The following is a 26256-nucleotide window of genomic DNA, read 5'->3' as shown; positions in this document are numbered from 1 at the left end:
CATTCCCACAAACACCATGTGTCACGTGTGTTCTGACTTATAGCTTAGATTCATTGTCTCATGGAAAACTGAAATTAAAGTGGAGAGATTTTCTTTGTGCTTAAGAAGATATATTATATTTGTAGAAAGACAATGTCAATCTCATCGTGAATTGTATACATTTTACACATTTCAGAATGGAACATAAAGCTAAATAGATTTAAGACACATACTACTCAGGCAAGCTCGCTCTCTCTCTCTCTCTCTCTCTCTCTCTCTCTCTCTCTTTGCGGAAACCTTTTCTCACTACATCTGATCACACTACAAAGAGACGATGATACAAAGGAGGAGGTGGAGGTGATGCCTTTGAGCTTCCACTACCTTTGGCATGAGCCGATCTCAACGATGCTGTCTTGAATGGCGAGCCTAGCATGTGAACACGTGGCCCTAACAGCGACGACCACTAGAACAAAGACCTCAATGATGTCCCTTCTGCCCTCCTATTGGCAGCTTGAGCAAGTGGCTAGCTTGAAGTCCTTGAAAGTGCATCCATTTATGTCCCTATTGTTGATGATGACAGCATGGGAGCCCAGCTTAGTTGTCACACCATATACGCCGCGTATGGGTGCAACTTTGCTACCAGTGATGGTGGCGGAGACGATGGAGGGGATGTGAATGATGTGTCCACTGTTGTCACCAACGATGTGGACCTTGATGTGAAGGAAATGATTAGCAAATCGCTTGGCATGTTGTTACGCAGGCTCGAGTTCGGCTCGGTTGTGCCCTCAATCCCTCCGCTAGCTCCATATCCTCCTTTGTTTCTTCCTCGATTGGAATGAGCAAGTGAGGAGGGCTTGGTCAGTATAGTCATAGCCCCTACCCACCTCACTCGATGTGGATGTAGGGTAGTCCCCTGAACAAACCGACCTGCAAGGCTTTGTGCACAAATTCTAGACTTGAGTGGTCCAACTTCTTGGCTGCTCTATTCTGTGTAGCATTCTTGATGAAATCAACAGAGGAAGACTTTGTCGAGGTGCTTTTTTTCCATTAGAAAATCTAGAAGGGCTTGGCAAACACGGCACGAAAAAATATGGAGAAGACGCTCTCAACCCAATTCCAAGCTCTACTAAAGATCTCATTCTGGTTTGGGCTACCAACTCCAGTACTCGAGCGTCATGAAGGCATCATTGAATTCTTTTGGGCGGCCAATAGGGTCATGAAGCCTATCTTTGAATTCTTTTGGGCGGCCACTCCATCAGAGACGGAGTTAGTCTCACTCATTTCTTGTAAAATGTATGACCACATGGCAACTGGAGCCATAGTGGGAGCACATATTATGGGAATGGTCTTTGCACGACCATTCCCACTATCAAGGATCGGGGAGAATAGGGCCAGAGTTGACACTTACTTGTTGCTTCTATTGACAGGGCTACAAGTTTTGTGTGCTTAGGTGATGCGCTATCAATAGTGTTACAATTGTTGAGGTGTTGCACACCCAACGATATTTTTCATGTTGATTTGTTGCACCATTGAGCGCATTCTCGGTGTCAAGATGGCGCACATGGACTGGTCCAAGAATTTTACATTCTCGATGTTGATGTGGTCATTATGTGGTAATTGCAGCACAAATTCTGTTGGGGAAGGAACTTGACGATTTCAAGCAAAAACAAAATTCCTCCTATGGAGCGCGCACATGCACATCATTCACCAGCCTCATTCCGTTTTAAAACAAGTGATAAAATCACAAAGTCTGTCAGGCATGATAAAAAATTCTTTTTGACATGCAATTTTTCAAGCCCCCTTTCATATGCTTTGTGTAATGCAATCAACTTATATAATTTATCATATATAACGTTAATTTAAAGATATAAATACAAAAATTGACAAGCAATTTTGAGATTGTTTTGATAGGCAAAATAGTCCGTGACAAAAAAAATAGGCGTCAATTTTAGGCCTTGATATGAAGCTAGATCCCACTTTAAAATCACTACATCTCTAAGCTTTTTAAAACAAACATAAGCACATAAAATTGAATTAAAAAAGCACCCTTAAGTTCTACACCCTAAGCTTTAGATCCCTATGCTCTACACCCCACTTAAAAATTTCTACATTTTTAAGCTCTAGAGCTCTTTTTACAAATTTAAAACTGTAGATCCCTAAGTTATAAATCCCACTTTAAAAGCTTTAAAGTTCTAAGTCCTAAAACTCTAGCGTCTCTGGGTGACTCTCCCCCTACTTGTGGATCCATGTAACATTTTCACTTTCTTTAATTCAAAGTTTTACTTTCTAATTAAAAAAAACTCTAGATCCTGATTGGATCATTGGAGACCTTACTTCAAGAGTTCTACATCTTTAAGTTTTGAACTTAGCTTTAAAATCTTTAAAAATAAAAATAAAAAATATTTAAAGATTAAAGCCCTAAATGATAAATTCTTTCCATAAAGTTTTAAGTACCCAAAATGACAACTTTAGTCTATTACCTCAAGTTTCAAAGGGTGAACCAAACTCTCAAAATGAAAAGGTGGATAAAAGAACTTCTCATATTTCAAAATGAAAAGATGACTCTTTGGATTTGTGGAGCCTCTAAGGTTTTATCTTTTAACATGTAAGGCTCTCAAAGTTTCATGCTTCCAAAGGCATTGAGCAACCCAAAATCTTTTCCTTGATATACTAGAGTTCTTTTCATATTTCAAAACTCAAGACATGTCCATCACTAGATCTACACAATTCATTTCAATGAGTACCCACTATCTTATTTCAACCAATCAACATTTTTGACCTATCCAAAAATGCTTTAAAATACAACTCAACCTTTTTTTTATTTTAGTCAGCAAAAAGAGAAGGCAATGCTATAGCCTTGCCCTTTGGGCATGCCAAAAATCCCTTGGGCTACCATGTTGATGTAGTTTCTTAACAAGGGTGTTAAACACTTGTACCACAAGGACATAAGTATGCATAGACTGCAACTTAGAGAGAGTTGTGGATGCAACTGATAATACCTTTTTGTGTAACTTCTTATTTCGAAGCCACAATAAATCAAGTGCTATGGCGTACACGGCAAGAAGCCACATAAACAATATATCATGTTTAGAATCAACCATCTTACCCTAGAGCATGTGTTTGCAAAATTTGTGCACGCAACCATCCCATAGGAAGTTGTCAAACAAGTGTGAATATTGATCAAGGTACTAGTGGAATGCTCTAGTGTGATATTTTTAGGAAAATGGATAGGAGGCATGCAACCAAGGAAGGATTGTGTGGATGAAGCTCCATTGACAGAGGAAGCTATGGGAAATGGGGCTTGCAGCAGAGAGGGAAATGTCGAGGTTGACCTACACAAAATGGGCTATGAGGTAGCTTGATGGGGGTGCCTCCTCGTCAGGAACACAACATGGCACAAGCTTAGCACCAACCAAGGGCTCTAATGGCCGCTACAAATCCTTCTCTCTCTCCTCTCTCTGCCTAGTGTTGTTGCCATGGATGGGAGATTCTATTTTCACAACTTTTGAGTTAAGGATGCCCAATGGGAGCCCTAGAGCCATCCTAAGGGGCTGTCTCCATGCAAATCCATGAATTGCCTATGCAAAGCTAGGTTAAACTCATGCAAAGCATCATGCAAAGCTAGTTTGAAGCAAATTGAAGGAACTAATTTGCCACACTTGGACGACCAAAAGGTCATTTTAGTTTCCTTAAGTTACCAACTGCAAGAACTCTTATTTTAAGACTATTGCAAAGAGAACTAGAAAATTCAATAGAGAGATTTCAAAAAGGGATAAATAGATTGATGTGATAGATAGCTAAGAGAGAGAGGTAAAGAAAGAAAATATGTATGATGATTGAAAGGATATTCAAGTTTTCTCTTCGTACTCTCTCTCTCTCTCTCTCTCTCTCTCTCTCTCTCTACGCCTAATGGACTTGAGTCCCCTTTGGTGGCTCATGATGGGCTCATTCAAAAAACGGCCCAAGATCACGTAGCTTGATGCACATGGGAGCCGTCTTGATACCGCATGTTTGAAGTTTAGATTGAGTGTGGAAGTGTTTTTAGGATCATGTTGAGAAAACGAGACAATTTGGGCCTTGAGTGCTTGTCTAAGAGGTCCCTTTGGAACTCTCTCAAGCCACTTTGGGCAAACCTGAAAAATCATCGAAAATGCCCTGGATCACCTTGAGCTGTGGACCGTGCCAAATCTGCCGACAACTGTCGGTTGCGAACAAGGATCACCTCGAGTGTACGTTCATGAATGTGCATGGATGATCTCAAAGAGGAAGTCAAGGTCTCCGCGTGGAATACCTAAATGTCCAAAAAGGACAACCCGTCCGCGTGTAGCATCGAGTCAACGTTCATCGATGAGACTCGCCGACGAAGAGCCGATGGCCCCGAAACTGGATCTATGGAGTCCCTGTGCGAGGCGGACTTCCCTGATACCTCCACATTGTGAAATGGAGGGGGACAGTCCAATTGCCAAGCGCTCTCAAACCCAATCACGGGTCCGTAGTAGCCAAACGATGAGTTGAGGAGAAAATGAAGATCAGGACTATGCCCTATCGTTCATCGTCCCAACTGTGGTAGATTGGTTATGTCATTTTCCTCTTGAATAATAGGTCTTGAGTTCAACTGTCCTCATTGGATAGATCTTTAACGTCTCTTGGGGTAGTTTCCTACGACGTTAAAATAATCTTCTTCTCGAGTGTGTGTGGGTGTGTGTGTGTGTGTGTGTGTGTGTGCACACGCGCGCGTGCGTTAATAAAAAGAGGAAAATGGTATAACCTTTCTATCACCCAAGTGTGGTAGATTGGTTATGCCATTTCCCTCTTGAATAACAGCTCTGGAGTTGAACTCTCCTTGCTGGATAGATCTTTAAGGTCTCTTGATATAGTTTCCTAAGACATTTAAACAATCTTCTTCTCGAGTGTGTGTGGATAGATCTTTAAGGTCTCTTGGGATAGTTTCCTAAGACGTTTAAACAATCTTCTTCTTGGATGTGTGTACTAATAAAAAGAGAAAAATGGTACAACCTTTTTGTCACCCAAGTGTGGTAGATTGGTTATACCATTTCCCTCTTGAGTAACATGCCTTGAGTTCAACTTTCCTTGTCGGATAGATCTTTAAAGTCGTTTGGGATAGTTTCCTACAATGTTAAAACAATCTTCTTCTTGGGTGTGTGGGTGTGTTAATAAAAAGAGGAAAATGGTATAACCTTTCTATCACCCAAGTGTGGTAGATTTGTTATTCCATTTCCCTCTTGAATAGCAGGTCTTGAGTTCAACTCTCCTCGTCGGATAGATCTTTAAGGTATCTTGGGATAGTTTCCTACGATGTTAAAACAATAATCTTCTTCTTCTTCTTCTTCTTCTTCTTCTTCTTCTCTTTCTCTTTCTCTCTCTCTCTCTCTCTCTCTCTCTCTCTCTCTCATCCATCAATCAGATCCATGAAGTGAGTGTTGATCTCAAACTCTAATACTCCAAAGAGAGTTGTGATCACCAATCTACGTTACTTGGGTGATAGAAAGATCATGCTACTTTTTTGTGCTTACTCTAACACCCAAGATATCTCAATAATCTACGGATCTAATTTTGGTGCTAGAAAGCTTATGCCTTGCTCTCACACCCAAAATATCTCAAAAGTCTATTCAATGTGCTTAGTCCCACGTGATGGCAAGTCAAAACAAAGATAAAGAGGGGAAGAAAAACACTTACATATTGCTTTGAGAATTTATTTAAAGAGACGTCTTCTAATATAAAGAGAATGAGTTCAAATACATGCGGCTATCAAAAGCACCAATGAAATAACTAATAGTTCTAGGTGATTCCAGGTAGAGCTAGCTACCATGGTGAGTCATTTCAAATTGGTAGTCAATTCTAGAAGCTCTCACTCATTATTTGCCCAAGGTGTCTACATGAGCTAAGTTTAAGCTAGAAGCCTTCTAGGAAGATGACAATCAAATTATCTAGTGGTGAAAATTGTAAGCAAAGCTATAGTGGGTGGTCAATTTTGAGATTGATGGGGCAACCCCACTAAATGTAATTTTCATGCCTATCTTTGGGCATCCATGATGTAATCCTAGGTATGTAATTGTTGAGAGCCAAAAAAATCCATCATCCAATGCGAGACATGTCACTTTCTCTCTTGAGCAGGGATAGATATTCATAGTAATGGGTACCATAGGGAAACCCAAATTACAAGTTTTCATGGCTGAAAAATTGCTTAAGGGTCTTAGAAAAAAGAAAGCTATTTTTTGTAGAAAATCAGAAGAGGAATAGAAGGACAACAAACTGGTCTAGGTAGAAGAGTACTAATAATTATTCCTAGAAGAATGGATCCAAATGCCACCAAGAAGGGAAGTAGATCACAAAATTGAGCTCATACTTGGACCCAACCTAGTAACCAAAAGCCTTTATAAGATGTTAGTCCCAGAATCTATGGAGCTCAAGGGATACTCAAAGAGCAGTTGTGGTTGTTGCTATAACAAAGGACCTAGTGTTTCACCATAGGGTGCCCCAATACTATTCCATATTAAAAAGGTCGGCACACTTGGCTATGCATCAATTACCAAGTGTTGAATCAAGAAACATTTAAAAACAAGACTCCATCCCAAGGATCAAAGAGCAGATAGACCACCTCTATGGATCTAAAATCTTCACAAACAATGACCTCAAATTGGTATATTACTGGATAAGGGTAAGGGAAGAGGATATACCCCATATAGCATTAAAATCTAGGTACGAGCATTACGAGTTTACAATAATGTATTTTGGTTTTGACAAATGCTTATGCTACCTTCAACCGGCTAATGCGAGATATTTTTAGGAACTAGCTAGACAAATGTCTAGTAGTCTTTTTTAACGACATTCTCATATATTCCAAGGATGACATGGAGCATGAAAATCACGTCGAAGAAGTCTTGAAGCTTCTTTGAAAATAGCAGCTCTTGCCAAGAGGAGCAAATATACCCTCTTTGCCTAGAAGTTTGACTATCTTTGTTATGGGTTACAGTGGAAATTCTATATCAACAATGTATTGTATCAACCGACGACAACAATTTTTTGGCATGAAGATAAGCATATTGGAGAAAGGGCAAATTTCGCTAAAATATTGGAGTAATTAAAATTATTGGCTAAGAGGGACAACAAGATAGATATTAAAGTTTTAATTTATGAAAAGCATCTCCGTTGAGAACACAGTTCCCTTGGCTACATGCCACAATGCTTGTCATCAAATATCTAATATCTAGCCAACCCAAATGATTTTCTCATATTAATCTGATCATTTAATATGGGATAATAAACGGGAACAAGGGTTAGTATATAGACATGTGCTTATGGATCTATCTCAACACGGGGCCAATGGTAAAGGGGCCCAAATGAGAGATGGTATGTCAAAGAGCAAGGTTAACTAATGAAACTTAAAAGACCTTAGGGTTAGCTTCATTAAAGACGTCCAATGGTTAGTGTTAAAAGTCCTTTTGACCTTAAGCAAGCTAGGGTTGTGCTTGAGGTGGGAACCTTAAGCAAGCTAGGGCTGTGCTTAAGGTGGGAACCCGACCTAAACTTAGGCAAGCTAGGGCTGTGCTTGAGGTGAGAACCTTAAGCAAGCTAGGGATGTGCCTTAGGTGGGAACCTAACCTAAACTTAGGCAAGCTAGGGCTGTACTTGAGGAACCCGACCTAAACTTAAGCAAGCTAGGGCTGTGCTTGAGGTGGGAACTCCACTTAAGGTGCTTGTCATGCTTGATGACTAAGGTACTTGAAGTACTTGTCACATTTAATGAAGAAGTTGCTTGAGAAGCTTCCTATGCATGGGGGGTAAGATGCTTGACTCAAAAAGAGAACCTACTCACTTAATGAGAAAGTTGCTTGAGAAACTCCCTATGCATAGAAATCTCAAAGTTAGGGGAATTCTAAAAGAGCACATGGGACACATGTCAGACTCTCACTAAGCTTAACCACACGGTGTGCTTGAATACTATTGGTTGGGCTAAAGAGGGGTCCAATGAGCTTCTACTTCCATCTAACAAATATCTAGATATTTTCAAGCTCTCTCTCTCTCTCTAAGGGGTAAGGAGGACACTTGTCAAAAGTCTACCCATGTACTGGCTGCATGCTACATGTGATTGGCCAGGGGGAGAGGGGTCCAATGAGCCTGCAGCATGTAGAAAAGTCTCCACTCGCCCAAAGCAAGGAGGGGGGGTGCTAGGAGGATATACACCATCACACACACTCATTTGAGACACCATTCTCACTTGGTGAAAGTTGAGGAACACCACCTCCTTCTCCAAGCTTGTGAGAGTGAAAGCCTACACCAACACTCTTGGCTATGGAATGCAAATCGAACCAAGAGCCATGCTTCAATGCTTAAGCTTACCATCTTCTCCATCTCCATTACTATGCTATTATGTATGCTAGCAAGAAGAGTAATGATAAGTGAGGAACTACTTCTTTCTCATATGGAATGTTTCTTCTTCCTCTTCCCTATCCTCATTCTCCGCTAGCTCTCTCCACCTTCAAAGGTGTTTGAGGCCTTGGGACTGAGGCTTGAGATAGTTAATGCTTTCTTCAAGTTTATGTTATGTTTGTGATGCAAGAGTCTTTCCATCTTCATAGCATCACCTAGGTCACAAGGAATACAAAGATTGTATTGTACCAAGTCTCTCTTGATGGGAGAAACTATAATACAAATGCCTATTGGAGGGGCGACCGGCTCCATATGAATCCGGTCCTCAACTATTGTCATGTTCTCTAAACTCTCTCTCTCTCTCTCTCTTGCAAAAGTATTGTTCATGCCAAGTTAATTAAGCACCATGTTTATGTTGTTACCATCAACTAAGTTCACCCGCTATGCTCACAAAGTAATTTCTTAAAAGTGCTTCACCTAATTTCCTAATTCCACTAATTCCAAAGTTCATAGGCAATTTCCATTACATTGGTATCATAGCATTTGGTTTCTCTTTTCTTGCTTAAGAAGAGAGATCCTTAAGTAGCTTATTAGTGGTTGATTTTGTTAATTATATTAGGGTAAGTGGGACTGGGATCTATTATCGGTTTTGTTGAGCCCACTGTGTGGGATATGGTACACACCTCGGGAGCTTTGGACTTAATAATGGAGTCTTTTTAGACTTGCCTACGGCTTTACCATTATTGAGCCATAAGAAGTCCGAAAGGAACTATCCTTCGACAACTTCGCTATGTTAGACTCACTCCACTACTCTCTATAATTAACCAATTCGAGCCGTGGGTGTAGATACTTAAGTGCCTATTTTCAAAGGCTAAGAGGAGTAGCAACTAAGGTTTTGAATTGCCAAAGCATACACTAAGTAAACAAATAGTTTAATTAGCATGGCTAACAATAATCAAGAGAGGAGAATGAACATTGATAACTTTGATTTTGCACATGAAGGTGCCAATGATGATATTATCTTGTCACTAGGTTGCAACAAGCTATGGGCAACCCCACTTTGCAAGCCGAAGTTACTCAACAACTTCGTGCTTATGGGATTTCCTTTCTTCTCCAAGAGGAGAGAGAGCTTACGAGGCCTCTTGAAGAGACCCCCAAAAGAAGACTCTCTCCCATACGAGAGGAGGAATCCAAAGATCAAGAAAGCAATGAATCCCTAAATTCCTCCAAAGATGTGGCTCCACGAAGGAGGACTAAACGATCGCCAACTCCTCCCAAGAGGAAACGATTAACCCATAGTCCTTCTCCTCGTCACTCCAAAAGGGAAGAGAGGAAACCAAGGAAGAAAAGGGCAAGAAAGAGGTCACCCTCTACCGATGAAAGATATGGCTATTCTCCTAGAGGATATAAGAGGGGAGGACATCAAATCTTACCCTACATGGCGAAGGTCACAAAAGCTCAAGAAGTTTAAAGAGGGAGGAAAGAGTATCTCTTTTCTCACCTATGATGGCACCTTTGGTGCTACCGACAAAGTATTGGCCTTCATCCAACAATTTGATGCGGCCTTTGGAGACGAGGGCTTCACGGAGTCCTCCAAGCTACGCCATGTAGCTATGCACTTCCAAAAATCGGCTCGTCAATGGTGGGCTAGCCTTCGAGGCAATGGCGAAGCCCCAAAGACATGGAAAATTGTACGAGTTTCCATCATGAAGCAGTTCCTTGCAAGTGATGCAAAGGACAAAGTGCTCATCGAATGGCGGAGTTTAAGGCTTCTCTCTCATGAGTCTATCCATAAATATGTGGACAAGTTTTGGGGTTTAAATCTCAAGGCTATTGTCTTTCAAAAGATAGACTTTACTTAGCAAAAACAACAATTTTGTACGGGATTACCTGAAGAGATGGCCGAGTATGTCAACTCTCAACGGCCTGACTCTATCAGCGAAGTAATCAACCATACCATGGTTGCTTCACGCATCAATTTTCAACAAGGGGTTAGACAGAATGTCAAACCCATGGAAAATAAAGACAAAAGTGATGCAAAGGGAAAAATTAATGCCCAAAATTTTTCCCACGGCCATTCCAACAACAATAACAATAATCGGTCCAAGGAGAAAGGAGTTTACAAAGGTAAAAATAAACTCTCTCCTGAAGAGCTTGAAACTTTTTGCAAGGATCACAAATGTTTTAAGTGTGGGGAGCAAGGACATGGCTATCGTTCTTGCCCCAAAAGAAATGCTCGCAATGAGACTCCTAGAGCTTCCACTATCAAAGCTCCAAAAGAGGATACTCATTGCAAAGGATCATCTCTCTCCTATGCTTGGGGAACGGTAAGGGAGCACAATGCTTTCATCTTGTTTGACCCTGGTTCTACTCTCAACTTCATATCAACGGAGTTGGCCACCAAGTTGGGCATTCAAGCTTTTGAGATGGGAGATGCTGTAACGGCCGATGCCGCTTTGGGACAGCAAGCCTCCGTTACTCCCTTGATTGGGAAGTTGAGGCTTCATGTCCAAAGCTATGTCGACAAAGAAGACTTCTTCATCTCTCCTCTCCAACATGAGGATGTTATCCTAGGGATACCATGGATCAACTGCATGGCTGCCAACATGAAGTTCCCTCAAAGGAGAATCTATTTCACCTACAGGGGAAAGAATATGTATATAGATGCTAATGTGTTTGGTCGTACTATACCACTTGTAAATCCTCTCGCCCTTGATAAATCAATGAAAAGCTCAGTTTCTGCGCACATGATTTTTGTCAAAGAATCCCAAAAAGGTCCTAATGTTTCAACAAAGGTGAATGGTAGGAATCAAGAAGAGTTAGACTTGTCTAACTTTCTAAAAGGATTCCAAGATGTGTTCATTGATGATATCACTATGGAATTACCTCCAAAACGAGGGGATGATGACCATCAAATTGAGCTCCTATCAGAAAGCTCACCGCCTAACAAACCTCCCTATCAAGTTTCACAAGCTTAACAAGAGGAGATCATGAGGCATCCTCAAGCACTAAAATTTCAACAGTGCCCGTCCTCGGACAATATTGAAAAGTGTCCGTGGAGGCTGCAGAAGGTTGTTGATTGGTTGTCGATGGGTTTTCTTCATTTGTTGATGAGGTTCATTCCGCTATGTAAATTTGTCTGGTGTGTGAGTTGATGTCGTATTTGTCTGTTGTAGTAGCATATGGTGAGGCTTCTGTTTATTCTTTAAGAGTGTGTCCAAGAGGAGTAGAATGGTGAGGATCTAAATTACGATCTAATACCTGGACCACAGGGAAAAACCCAATGGAAAAAAAAGTTCTTTTGGGATACACACATTATTGGAGTATTTATTAGCATGAAAAATATTATTAAAGTATTTAAGGGATTATTTGCTGATGGATATGAAAATAAGAGGGTAGCATGATGAAACATTGGTTTGCCTGTTGTAATCCACTCAAGGTGCATAAGTGGAAGCAAAAAATAGTGTCTAATGCATATGTCCAATGATGGGACATCCTATATGCATCCACAAAAATACATGGGAAATAATATGCTATGCAAGAAAGATTTTTTAGGGGTTCTTTAGAAAGAAAGTGTATCTATAGAAGCATTTGTCGCGACTTTACAAGATGACACCCCTTTAGGAAGGGTTCTCGTTGTTGAGGATACATGTGATAGCGATGTGTGTGAACACATTACTAAGTGTGCGAACACACTTAGGACCGCCAAGGCATTTTTTCCCTCACTAGGAGGTTTTTTCCTCCATGCATTGTATATACGCCCATCACTCTAGGGCTATCTTATCTTTCCATTGCACACTAAGTAATACACTCTCTATTGTGTGCCTTGAGCTTCCTTCGTCTTCTCCGTTTCCCTGCAACCCTATTTCTAACAATGTGGTGCCATTACAAAATCAACACAAAAAATTTCAATCTTCAAATGAGACGATACACGTTCTTGATCGGCATCCTCTATAAGATGGACACCCTCTATAATATGCATACCATGGCAATGACACGGAAGCTCTAGTCCTCTCTCTCTCTCTCCAATTCATGTAACGAACTCATTTTGGTCATAAATTTGATCTCAAGAGCTCTCTCATATAACCAACTCATTTTGGTCATGATTTTCAACAGTGCAAGAAAAGGGGCATTGAGAATGGAAATGAATGTGTGTGTGTGTGTGTGTGTGTGTGTGTGTGTGTGAGAGAGAGAGAGAGAGAGAGAGAGAGAACTAATTTGCTCTATATTCATTTATTAAGTTCTTTACGTCATATTTTAATTTTTTAAATCATCAATGAGAAAATTCCCCCCACCACAAAAACCCCTCTGCGGCTCCTTATCATCTGTGCCCTTTTTTTTTTTTAGAGAGAGTAGGAACTTGAAATTACAACTCACACATCCGACTCCGTGAGGTGGAGCATCCCAACCGGTTAAGGGTGGCCAACCCATCATATGGACCATGGGAACAGCCCCTAGGGGCTTCATGTCACGAGAGTTGTCGAGGAGGTTTGCACCCAAGACCTCAGACACAAGAGGCTCTTGCTCTATCAACTGAGCTAGCACTCATTGACTCATCTGTGCCCTTGCTTGTGCCTTGCCCACCTTCCCTGCATCTCTCTCTCTCTCTCTCTCTCTCTCTCTCTCTCTCTCTCTCTCGTTATTTATTTTAATTTGAGACCTTTCTGGACTGCAGTTGTACACTGCGCATGAGCCTCCATTAAAGTAAACAACCATTCGCCAGATTAAATGGACGGGGTAGACGTGTCGCCCGCTCCTTCTGCACTGTGCGCCTGCGTGCCCCCCCCCCCCCCCCCCCCCCCCCCCCCCTTCCTTCTTCGCAGCGCCTCTCACTGCCCATCGCTGGCTCGTCCTAGTCTCCTTCCACACTGCCTCAGCTACCCTGGAGAGCTCTGTCTGCACACACAGAGAGAGACCTTGCTTGCCCGGTTCGCCTTCCAGAGAGAGGGCGCTGGCCCAGAATAGAGAGAGAGAGAGAGAGAGAGAGAGAGAGAGAGAGAGAGAGGCGATTTTCTCTTTATTTGCTGCGGTGCAGACATAACGACCACCCATACTAACAAGAGAAGGCCATTAATTTAGCAACAGTTAGAAGGTCAGAGGTTGAAAGAGGAAGGTTGACATTCCTGACATTTCGTCTTTCTGGCTTCCGATATACACTGCAGACGTGATGTCATAGCACAAAAAGTGTTTGAGCAAGCTGTAAACAGTAAGCGGGTGAACTTAGAAGGGAATGAATAGTGCTGGCCATTGAGACATCTAGCAGAGCCGCAAATCAATGGATGCATTACTAAACCTTTGGTGCTGGGCTTGGTCATAGATGGTAACAGGAATGACGAAAAGAAGTACAATATGAGAAGGTGCTCCCTACAAAATGCTGTCTGTAGTCGAGCATGCCACGACAAAGTGAAGGCAAAGCCTGATCTGCGACACTGTAAAATCCATCGAACAACACAAGGTATGGCAGCACTGAGTGCTTTACTAATGAGGGCAGACAGTACGTATGTTCAGGGGTAATATGAAGACTACATTATAGCTGAAATCCAAACTCATGGACTGCTTATCCACTAGTCACCTTAATCCTCTTCACCTTGCATTTTCCTATCTACATCCGAAAGAGAATCGCTTTGAATGCTTCGTGTACTTTGCCTCCTTAAAGTAGTATCTTGCAATGATTTGCCGCTTGTTGTTGGAGGTCGGCTATCAAATTTGGTTAGCTTGTCATCAAGATTGAACTTTGATATGCCAAATTTGCTTGTCATCAAGATTGAACTTTGATATGTTCACAACATTGTCAACCGTCCCCTCTTGGATGCTACAAATAATTTTAGGCAGGGAAGATAGACACTCTTAAGGACAACTTCATTTTTGGAGGACCTTGAATATTCAACCTTGGATACAATAGAATCAAGGGCAGAGCAAAACATAATTTCCTGAGCTAGGTAGGAAGTTCCTACTCGCCAATATGGCTTCCAACCTGGAAGATGGTTGAGCTAGATAAACCTGTCAATAGCCTCAACAAGACCAAGTTAGATTAGAGTGGAAGCAATTCATTTTCAAGCCGAATCAAGCATGAGAAGGCCTAACCAACCATTAAAACAGGCCCCACCCTGGAGGGTATGGAACTAGCGCACCACAGTCAACACTCTTCTAAGACATGCTGGAGCCAAGGTATGGATGAATGTTGACTTTCTAACAGCCTTTCAGGCTATACACTGTGATATCAAGCAAGGCTGCCCTCTTTTGCCACTTATCTTCCCTACTATCGTATAGCTTAGACTAGCCAATCAAAGATGCAATGGAACAAGGCCCGATCCAAGGTATTACCTACCAAGAATGATGGCATAGCCATACATCTCTCAATCTGAGGGGACATGAGATCCCTTGACAAAATTTTGACCATCTCCAGATAAGACATCTGGGAGTTGTTTCAAGGTTTTCTGCTCAGGCTCTCACTTGACGATGAACCACACAGCACCTAGATGCACCACTGGATTTCATCTCTGAGGGACACATCTTTGGCCTCGTAGGTGGCTCCCACCTGATTCATTGTGGCTCCTGGTCATTAGCATTAAGAACTGCCACGACAAAGAACAACATTGTAAAGACAACAGCATTACAACTCAGTACCAAGAACAACCTTACCAAATAAAAAGAATTTTGGCATGTACAGTAAGAATCACTTATATGCCTTTGTAATGGCTCATGTTCTTGGCCTACTTGTCATGAGCTGGACCTTGGTGTTCCTCGACACAGTACAATCGTATTGTGTCTGGCTGTGCAATTGTGGGAAGGTAATATTACCTCATTGTATGAATGAAGATGGCCCGCCCATTCCACTTATCACCTCTTTCTAAAGCTCCGCATCACCAAAGCCCGTGTTGCGTCAAGGATGCCCCTTATTGAGCATGCATGAGTGCAAGTGCTCAAACTAGCCTCCACCCTCTGTAACCCCCCCCCCCCCCCCCCCCCCCCCCCCCCCCGCCCCCAACCACCCGGGCGTATAAAATCTTTTACAGTCTCTAGTATCTGCTTGATGAACTAACCACCATCCTATAGCAGCGTACCCTTTTGAGGGCATTCTATACCATGCTGACCCACTGTCAAGACGCAAAATGCTGACCTCACGTCTCTTAACAGCAACTTAATAGCATACAAACTACTTGTACCCTCGACCACTGAAGCTCATAAACTGATAAAGGTACTTTTGTGAGCCTTCAGTTACCGGTGAATACTGACAAGAGTAGCTTATAAGTTTTGAAATGCAATACATTAACACAAGAAAAGAAGAATTTACAAAGTTTCTGAAATCTATCAATAAATAACAGACTTATGCCCTTCAACATCTGAAACTTCAGCGTGCAAAACGACTTAAGCTTCATCTCTAGCTTCAAAACCCTTCAAAAATCCTAAACAAACTTTGTACAAAAGTAGCAGCATCTGCTGCCCGCTACATTACGTAGAAAACTGCATGCGCGCATCAATAGTCATTTAACCAATGCAAAATTGCTGCAAGTTCTTTGCAAGCTCCATCTCCAAGATCTCTGCCTGAGTTCATTGACTCACTTCCAAAACTTTTGACTAGAAAACTGGAAGTCGAGATAAGTGCAAACGATGATAAGTTTCAGATTAAACACTAGTCTGGCTGTCTCTGAGAAAATCAAAAAAGCTTCCATCCTCAGTTTTTTGAGAGGAATCGCTCCAAAACTTCTTCTTCCCAAGCCAATCAGTACTTTCTTGAGAATTCAGAAACGACTCCTGCATGTCAAGATGGTCATGATACAAAAAAACAAGTCAGGCCTCGACACAAATTTAAGCAGGACCACCAATACCACATAACTCACTCACGAAACTTACCAGGAGGAAATCTGGCGGTGTGTCAAGAACAATATTCTCGAGCCCAAAGTCCACCTTGTGCCCATCTTTCTCCGGATCTCTGCCCTCACGCCGACAGCTTCCTTGGTCCTTTCCTCCGTTATCAATAGCACCAAGACTCCTCTGGAGTCCTACCTCACGGTCACAGCCAGCATGGTCCACTCCTTTGACATTTTCAACATCAGAACTCCTCTGAAGCCTTAATGTAATGTCAAGATTTTCACTGCTCAGAAACTTGAGAACCTCAGAATCAAATGTGTCCAACATTTGCTTTCTAGCAATACTGGGTGCATCAGACCTTGAGCAAACAATGGATAACTCAGTGGGATTATTTACAGCTCCATGAAATTGGTCAAGTTGTAATTCCTTCCCAAACTCTCTCTTGTCTTCAGAACAACATGTATCTTTCTCTCCAAGCTCAGGGCTACACTGAGCAGAATAATTGACCAAACCCTGGTACAGATCATCAGGAAACCAATTGAAACATTGATAAACAATGACGGCTCAAAAATTCTATGTTAGAGTTTGTGATGTGCTTTAGGGTTAGGTTTTCGCATCTAGATTAAAGACGCAATTACTCATTATGCATGTCCAGCCAGTCATAGAAAGAATCTTCCTAGCTAGGTCTCTTGGGAATGTTCCTACGATGTTAAACTCACTTCATCTCCACTTCTTCCTAAATGCCGGGGACGGTTTTTCTAGCTAGGAAATATTCTCTTTAGAGTCTGCTGTTTTTCTCTCTTGGGATTGTTCCTACGATGTTAAACTTTCACTTCATCTCCACCTCTCTTTAAAAGCCAGGGACTTTTTCTCTAGCTAGGAAGTATTCTTTCGATAGAGTTTTCTGTTTTTCTCTCTTGAAACAAAGGCAGATTTTCTCTCTCTAGAATCAAAAAATTGTGTCTATGTTCACAAAAATGCAAAAAAGCCCCGAAGGCTCTTTAAGGAAGGAACCTACAAAAGAGTCTGTAGTGTCGGTACATTGACACATCTATAAACAAAGTCTCCTTGGCGCACAAGTCTGAAGGTTTAAGGCAAAGCAAACTTACTTGAGCATTCTTGCTGTTCGCTATACTCAAACTCAACAACTAACAAAATAACCTACCAGGAGCACTCCTATCTAGAGATAAGTACATAATTGGTGCTGGAAGTCAATGAAGCATCGCGGCAACTCACACTCAAACTCTGCATCCAGATGCCCTGAGTAATGAGGCCCTTGGACTTATTTATTCTTACAAGGGATGCCCAAAAGCAGAGCCCCAAAAGTCTAAACTCAAAAGCTTCTTAAACTCGAGCAATTGTAACCCAAAAGCTACCAAATTCAACCAACGTAATTTGAGGAGATCCGTACGTACTGCCACGTCAGCAGCCGAGCATATTTTACGGAACTCTCCCACGTCAGCAGTCAACGGAAATTACGGGCATCCGTACAGTTTGCCACGACAGTAGGCTGTCTCAAAAACGACTAGGACAGGATGACTTAGTGATTCCTCCCTCGCAAGTCCCGAACTTGGAGGATACCACCCGTTACGTTTCACTTGAACCCAAATCCCTTCTCAATCAAAGGATCTGCAAGTCTCATGAGACTTTTTACCCCGAATATTTGATCAAGTGAAAGGATCGTCCTGAGTCCCAAGCGACTTGGGAGTCGGTCAGATCGTTAAGGAATCGTTTCCCCGGTTTTATAACCGAGGATATTAATGAGCACAGCAATTACAAATAAGAGAGGAAGCGTTACGTCCCCAGACATCAGGATGAGCGAGTGCAGAATGTCCGACGAGTGTATACTTGGCCCGGAGTACTTGAGCCTCATTTGTGAGGGCATCGTGTGTGATCACCACACTTTAGACTCTAGGCCCTTGGCAGCTTTGCCACGTACACCCATATTGGTGTGGGCTTGGTGGTATGGGAAACCAGCCGGGCCCTATAGCAAAGGCTAGCCCGCTTGGCTGTAGACAATACTCGGAGGTGACCCCGTATTGGCTCTATGGCTAGGAGGTGCGCCTGATGTCCGTTCACTACGCGTATCTAGGTGTGAGTTCGGCTTGTGTCATGTCATGTCACGTCATGTGTGTAGGATGGATACGACGTGGGACTGACATTATCGATAGCGTGATTCTCTAGGTCTCGAGTTCTTTGAGATTCAGGTTTTGCTATTCAGTTACAGAGGAAGCAGTTTTTCTCCGGGTTGTCTCAGATTTCTTTCTAGTGGTTCATATTCTCTCTTTCCCAGTATTGAGCGGGAATGGTGTCACAAACTGCTGATGTGTCAAGCCACCGAAGAACAGAGCCAACCTTCAGATCTCGACCAGCAACAAAAGAAGAAGAAGATTTACAGACTTACAAAGTCTTGACGAGTGGCCTGATTTTAAAGAAGAGTTCCCACCAACTTACAGTTGTCCGTGCGATGGGGCCCAAGTGACATAAAGGCATTAAAAATAAAGCAGAACACACTCAGAAGACTTTGCACATCAAAATATGATGACATGGCACATGTACAGACGTTCCGCAATTCGTAGCCGATTTTTAGGAAAATCCCAAAATTTTAGGAAAATGTTTTTTACTCTCTGGCACTCTTCAATGCGCAGATTGCAGAGAAGGTGCTCCTTTGCTGTTATACTTTGCGAGTCGGCAATATAAGGAAATATTGAAAGAGACGCCAACATTTGGGGCCAGTGCGCTCTCTCTCTCTCTCTCTCTCTCTCTCTCTCTCTCTCTCTCTCTCTCTCTCTCAGTTCCATTCTTATTGAAGTGCTAAAAGCCTCTTCTTCTCTCTTGGCACATGGTGCCCGTCTTGTGACAGTGGTATTCGAGCATCACCCGTGTGGTTCTACAAAAGAGCAGACTAAGCAAACCAGCACTTCCAAAGTCTATTGGAATCTTATTTGAAGTATCTTGGTGCTCTAACCCCTGACTTATTAGCCACTCCCACCCTTATTTCATTGCGCAACGAGCGCTCTCCTGTCTCCACCGCTCATGTCTTACAGGGCATAAGCCGAAAAGATTACTTGCAAGAGAAGGATCCAAGATTTGTTTCAAACTGCTGTTTTTCTCATATGTAGTGTCATGCAATGGTTGAAGTCTATTATAGCTACCAAGCCGCATGCTCCAAGGACTCGGCAAGCTTTCAAGAAAACTTTTGCTCGAAGTTATACGGTTTTTGACATCTTCCTTCGGAGTGCAAATTCTAGCAGAGAGGGGTATCCTGAAATGCTTGCCACGAACCCTAGCAAAATACGACTTGAAATTTTCGGACCTCTCTCACTAGGTGTCACTTCTCAAGCTGATAACCTTGGAGGTCCAATGTGTGTGTGTGTGTGTGTGTGTGTGTGTGTGTGTGTGTGTGTGTGTGATTGGTATATCTTGCGGCTACCATCAACGCCACAGGAACATTGCTTGTCGAACCTTGTTTCGACTATTCAAGCACTTATGGACCATGCTATGGTTGGCTACGACCTCATGGAAGGAACCTAACCCTAATTTTTTAATACAAGTTTCAAGATGGAAAGTCAACCGATTTTTCGAGCTCGATTGAAGTCGAGATTGCTTTTTAAGTTTGAATTTTGTTTGAGAATCTGTTTGAGAACTTGTTTGGTAATCCTGTTTGAAATTTATTCCAAATGGATGGTAACTGTTTTGAACATGTCTTGGTGCCGATTTGAATTGTTTGACTCTGGTTTGAATATTGGTTTCAATGCTTGGTGATTTACTCTCGGGTGGAGTAGTGAGAAATGATGTTTGAGAATGCTTGCACATACTCATGGCCCGGACCCTTGTGGTTATTTGTGGGGGGAGTATTGAATGCTTAAAAAATATTGTTGTTGTTACTCCTTGCCTGGACCTGTATGGTTATGCGGGAGGAGTATTAAGAAGTCTGAGCAGTGGTTACTCTCAGCACCTCCAAACGAAGCAGGTTGTGGTCTGGGGGGCGTTTGGTTGTAAAAAGCCTCTAAATCTCCCGGCCCGGACCTTTTTAAGTTATGCGAGAGGAGTGATGAGGGAGTCGTTGAATATCTGCCGGCCCAAACCTTGTTAGGTTATACGGGAGGAGTGTTTATCAGCGACTTTATGTTTCTATGTCTTGTACCATGGATATGTGAGCATTTGTGTTGCATTGTGATGTGCCAACTACTCAATATTCCTGATTGGATGAGATTGCCTGGGTATGTAATTTTAGTGCATCAAGACACCCGTGGAAGACCAATGCAGTCTGGGTGTGATGGCTAATTTTACTACGCAAGAATATCAAGAGTTCCAATCTGGACGAAAGGAGAAGCCAACTCTTGACCAAAAGAGCCAAAAGGAGAAGCCAACTCCTTACAAAAAAAAAAAAAAGCAAATTGATTGTCCCTCGGAATGACCTTCGGAAATTTTTTTGAGCTAACTTGAGTTGTTTTGCAGACATGTTGTAATCGCAGACGATTACCTTTTTTCAAGGTGGGAGGATGTCACAAATTGCTGACGTGTCAAGCCACTGAAGAACGGAGCCAACCTTCAAATACCGGCCAAGGGGCCAAAACCCTAAGAAGAAGCAACAAAAGAAGAAGTTTTACAAACTTACAAAGTCTTGACGAGTAGCCTATTTTTAAAGAAGAGTTCCCACCAACTTACGAGACCCCGTTCGATGGGACCCAAGTGACATAAAGGCATTAAAAATAAAGCAGAACACACTCAAAAGACTTTGCACAGCAAAATATGATGACATGGCACATGTATGGACATTCTGCAAGTCACGGCGGATTCTTAGAAAAATCCCAAAATTTTAGGAAAGTGTTTTTTTCTCTCTGGCACTCTTCAGTCCGCAAATTGCAAAGGAGGTGCTCCCCTGCTGTTGTACTTTGCAAATCAACAATAATAAAGAAATACCGAAAGGGGCACCAATGTTTAGGGCTAGTGCTCTCTTGGGGTGGCACTTCGCCACTCCCCGTCTCGTGTCCTGCTCTCTCTCTCTCTCTCTCTCTCTCTCTCTCTCTCTCTCTCTCTCTCTCATTTCGGTTGTTATTGAAGTGCTAAAAATCTGTTCAGTCTTTTCTTTTCTCTTGGCACGTGGTGCCCGTCTTGTGACAAATGGGGTTTCCTATCTTGAAGGGAGTTCACAGCTTAAGCTCTGAAGCTTTCAGTGACAATGTTTGCAATGTTCCAACGTGGGGTTGAGTTAGTTATTACTTCAAAGCGTACTTTTGAGGATACTTATCTTTCAAGGGGGGCTTCCAGGTTATTATCTTCAGTTGACTACCAATGCTTCATATAGCAGAGTACCATGCTTTCTTGCGATTTTGAATGGCGTTCTTTAGCCCACAGTATCTTACTATCTTGACGGATGTTTTTTCCTAAGACACTTCGGTGATTGCCTCGTCTTCGGATTTGTGGTGTTACAATTGCTTTTCTTAGTGCATCCAAGCAATAGTTCTTATGCCTCATCTTTCAAGTTGATCCTTGGAGATTGTACCGTTCAAGACACACCTTATCCTTGGGCTATCATTTTGTTTCGTATAGGTAAATAGTGGTCCTTTCGAACTAGGAACCAGTTACATTTAGCCAGCATTCTTCATAGTGGAGAAACAATCTTCTTAGTTCTCAAAAATTTGGTTCCAAGTTTCACAAGTATATTAATTTCCTTTCGGATTCACCTACCTATGTTAATCCAGTTACATCGACAGAGGCTATGGAGAGTTATGACATTTATCCATGGTTAAGGTCTTCTCTCTTCAAAGGGGGATGTGGAGCCAGCTTGGGAGTCAGTTTGTGCACACTACTTCTTTATAATTCTTGTGGTTCCATGTGCAGCAGACAGGATTGAAATTCTATTTGGTTGCTTTCTATAGCACCTTGTTTTTCTCTTGCAAAGCTTCGGTGCAGGGTCTCTTGATAGTGCCATGTTAGCTACAGTCCCATTATTGATGTGTATCTCAGGTGATCCAATTACACCGACAGAGACTATTGGACAGTTATGACAGTTGTCCATGGTTCATGGTTCAGGTCTTTTCCCTTCAAAGGGGGATGTGAAGCCGGCTTGGGAGTCAATTTGTGCACACTACTTTCTTACAGTTCTTGTGGTTCCACGTGCAACGGCCAAGATTGACAATCTATTTGGTTGCTTTTTATAGCACTGTGTTCTCTTGCAGAGCTTGGGTATAGGGTCTCTTGATCTTGCCATGTTTAAGAAATGATCTAGATACCATTAGTTTATGTCTTTACCCTCAATTTTGATGCATTCTCTTGGAGCAGTCCACAGTAGTTGCTTCTACAGATGTTGGTTGTGCAACTTGTGAGTCGGTTGGCTTGAGGAGATTCTTAATAGAGCTAAATTTACTTACAACGGACAGCAATACTTTCCATATGTCTTTCGAGGGTAGCGGTTGGATGATACTACGGCGCCTTGTATTGTTTGACCTCGGAGTTTTGAAGCAGATATCCTCGTCCACGAAACCCCCTCTTTACAGTTGCAGATTGCTCACTTCAACTCCTTGGTCAGACTTCCTTTTAAGGAGCTGAGAGGGGGTGTTGAGTTCAAGCATCTTTGAGGATTCGTCCAATCGGTCCCAGCTCCTTCCACGGACACATGCTAGGGAGTGAGGGTTGTTTTGTTGCTGTGCCCGACCAATGTGAGGTAGGTTTCTCATGCCAGGTTGTGTTTAGACATATTTAGCCTGGGTTTTGGCTTTGTTCCATAGCCATTTGTGCTCCTACAAGCTAGGAAAATCATTCCCTAACCTTGTGAGAGATAATATGTCCAAGATACTTTACTTCTTATGTAGAGAACTCACATTTTGACTCTTAACCATAGAAAGAATTATCTCTCAACAATTGGAATTTTTCTTAAATGTTTGAAACGCTCTAGTTTAGTCTTACTATAGATGAGGATGTTATCAAGAAAAACCACTGCAAACTTACCTAGACATGGTCTTTAAAACATCATTCATTAATTTTATAAAGGTGGCTGGAGCATTGGTAAGGCCAAAGGACATTACCAAAAATTCGTAATGATCATATCTAGTTCTAAATGCTGTTTTATAAACATCTTGAGCTTTGATTCTAACCTGATGATATCTTGACCTAAGATCAATTTCAGAGAAGTATTGAGCTCTTGTTAATTGATCAAAATGATCTTCCATACGCAGCATTGGAAATCTTTTCTTGATTGTGAAATTATTTAAGGCTCTATTGTCAACACATAGCTGCATAGATCCATTCTTTTTCTTAACTAATAAAATTGGGGATGTCCATGGTGAGTTGCTTGGCTTAATGAAGCTCTTATCAATGTACTCCTTTAGGGTTTTTTCTCTCTCGTAAGTGTTGTGCTTGTTCGAATCTATAAGATGATTTCCAAACAGGTTTACCATCACTTATTAAATCAATGGCATGATCAATTTCATCTTTTATGGGGGGTAATTCACAAGGTAGATCAACAAGAAAAGCATCTTGAAACTCACTTAGCAACTCATTTAACTTTTGCTTATACCCACAGTCATCAGACACAGATGAGAAGGAAATATCTTTTTTCATTTAAGAAACACTAGAAGACTGTACAGGAACACTGGGAGATTGTACGTACGACTAACTCCAAACCATATACAATCCACAAGACTCCTTTTACAAGCTTTTGAAGTTCCAAAGAACATATCAAAGGAGAGCTAGGCACATCATGTTCACCTTGGATAACGTAGGCTTTATATCTTTTTCAAATTCTAATGAATATTGTTGACATCTTTTCAAAGAAGATCCCAACCCCCATAACCACTCTTTGTCCAAAACCAAATTTGCACGTTCCATATTCATTATATGGAAGTCAAGGGTATCCTTATAGGCTTGAATTTCTACTTTCAAATTGGACACCGAGGTATCCCATATATTCTTATCTTCTCCTAGCATGAGAGAGACTACATACTGGTGCGTGCTACAAGGTGGAAAGGTAGGTAAGGTACATTATGTCTTCGGTCCGTCTTATATGTAGTACCGAATGGATTAAGTTGTTAGATATGTAAATTATGTATCTTTTTTTAAAGAAAGCCAAAAACCTACAATACGGTCCGTACTTGATAATATATACATAAGTATCACTCTAAGGATGCTAATTCATTGTTTTGCAAACCAAGGCTAACATAACTAGACAATTTTGAGGCTTTCGTATGAATGTTGAAGAGTCATGACCACTTGCGACATCCAACATTCAAGAGCAGATACAATTCAAAGCTTCGGTTTTTCTCAAATATACATATCCTAAAATACAAAATTTAACAACAAACAACAAAGAACTTTAGTGCTAGGCTTCATTATGGCTGAGTCTGCCCTTGATCTCCGGAGTCATGACAAAAACTCAGCACGCTGAACTTTGTGTTGATGTATGCTCATGTGTGTGTGTGCGTGTGGTGTGTGTGTGTTGTGTTGGAGAGCATATGTTAGTACCTAGTTCTACACCCACTATTGGGCACTGACGACGTTAGTGGGGATGTCAAGCTGATGGTTATATTGTCTTGTGGGTGACTACCATGGGTCTATACCTTGCACTTTCCTTCAAGGGTGAATCTGGGCTTATCCTGGATTCATCTATGTATATTTTTTAATCGTATTGCGGACATGCAGACTTCACATTGTGAAGTTTTCGTCCGAGTTACGACCAGTTGATATTGTGCTAATTCTTTCTATCTTTTGTGGTGTGTATGCCCTATCAACTACCTCATTTTTGTGCTAATTTTTCCGATTTAATGCTTCTTTTAGTGCTAGGCTTCATTATGGCTGAGTCTACCCTTGATCTCCAGAGTCATGACAGAAACTCAACGCGTTGAACTTTGTGTTGATGTATGCTCCTGTGTGTGTGTGTGCGCGTGTGGTGTGTGTTGTGTTGGGGAGCATATGTTAGTACCTAGTTCTACACCCACTATTGGGCACTGACGACGTTAGTGGGGATGTCGTGGTATTTAGTCAATACTATGCATGATGGAGCTGATGGTTATATTGTCGTGTGGGTGACTACCATGGGTCTATACCTTGCACTTTCCTTCAAGGGTGAATCTGGGCTTATCCTGGATTCATCTATGTATATTTTTTAGTCGTATTGGGGACATACAGACTTCACATTGTGAAGTTTTTGTCCGAGTTACGACCAGTTGATATTGTGCTAATTCTTTCTATCTTTTGTGGTGCGTATGCCCTATCAACTACCTCATTTTTGTGCTAATTTTTCCGATTTAATGCTTCTTTTAGTGCTAGGCTTCATTATGGCTGAGTCTGCCCTTGATCTCCGGAGTCATGACAGAAACTCAACGCACTGAACTTTGTGTTGATGTACGCTCATGTGTGTGTGTGCGTGTGGTGTGTGTTGTGTTGGGGAGAATATGTTAGTACCTAGTTCTACACCCACTATTGGGAACTGACGACGTTAGTGGGGATGTCGTGGTATTTAGTCAATACTATGCATGATGGAGCTGATGGTTATATTGTCTTGTGGATGACTACCATGGGTCTATATCTTGCACTTTCCTTCAAGGGTGAATCTGGGCTTATCCTGGATTCATCTAGGTATATAAAAAAGAACTTTATATTGATCATGATTTGTATGCTATGCGAGAGATAAGACTCAAGAGGCAATATTATTTATAAAAGTATTGAAATGACATAGATGGTAATTAGTAATCACATCAAAATACCAAGATGATACAAGATTTAATGATCCATAATCCACGATAAAGCCTTGAGTCATGATTTTTTTTTCCAATAAAAAAGTGTACAATACGAATTCGTGTGGAGCGGAATCGTATTGTACGGACGTACGGTACTGTACAGATCCTTCGATATCCTTGGTGTGTTAGATTGTTAAAGAATTTTTAATTTCTTGACAAGAGCATAATTTATGAAGTTATGAGTGGCACAATCGTCAATCATAACTCACTCTTTTACCCTTAACAAAGCCATGCATACTAACTAGGTCATGTGATCCAAAAGTACACATGTTAGCTAACAGGCTACAAAGGTGAGTACCATCAAAATGCAAAACGTCTATTGATTTATACTTTC

General features: G+C 41.6%; 1 protein-coding gene and 1 pseudogene across 1 annotated transcript in view; both read right to left on the bottom strand.

The window, feature by feature from the left end:
• Positions 1-295: 295 nt before the first annotated feature.
• LOC147458431 (uncharacterized) lies at positions 296-1118 on the bottom strand (annotated as a pseudogene).
• Positions 1119-15655: 14537 nt separating this feature from the next.
• LOC147458430 (uncharacterized) overlaps positions 15656-26256 on the bottom strand; it is a 43357-nt gene continuing 32756 nt past the window's right edge. The window contains exons 7-9 of the mRNA XM_086513429.1: positions 16541-16695; positions 16225-16465; positions 15656-16125 (exon numbers count right to left, since the gene is read on the bottom strand). Coding sequence (XP_086369555.1) covers positions 15997-16125; positions 16225-16465; positions 16541-16695 — 525 coding nt within the window. The 3' untranslated portion in view covers positions 15656-15996. The remainder of the gene's footprint in view (positions 16126-16224; positions 16466-16540; positions 16696-26256) is intronic.

Source organism: Adiantum capillus-veneris, chromosome 5 (assembly GCF_014529385.1).
Source record: "Adiantum capillus-veneris isolate H3 chromosome 5, ASM1452938v2, whole genome shotgun sequence".
In the NCBI taxonomy this organism is placed as follows: domain Eukaryota; kingdom Viridiplantae; phylum Streptophyta; class Polypodiopsida; order Polypodiales; family Pteridaceae; genus Adiantum; species Adiantum capillus-veneris.
The sequence above is the reverse complement of the archived record's forward strand: the minus strand, read 5'-3'. Positions and strand labels throughout refer to the sequence as shown.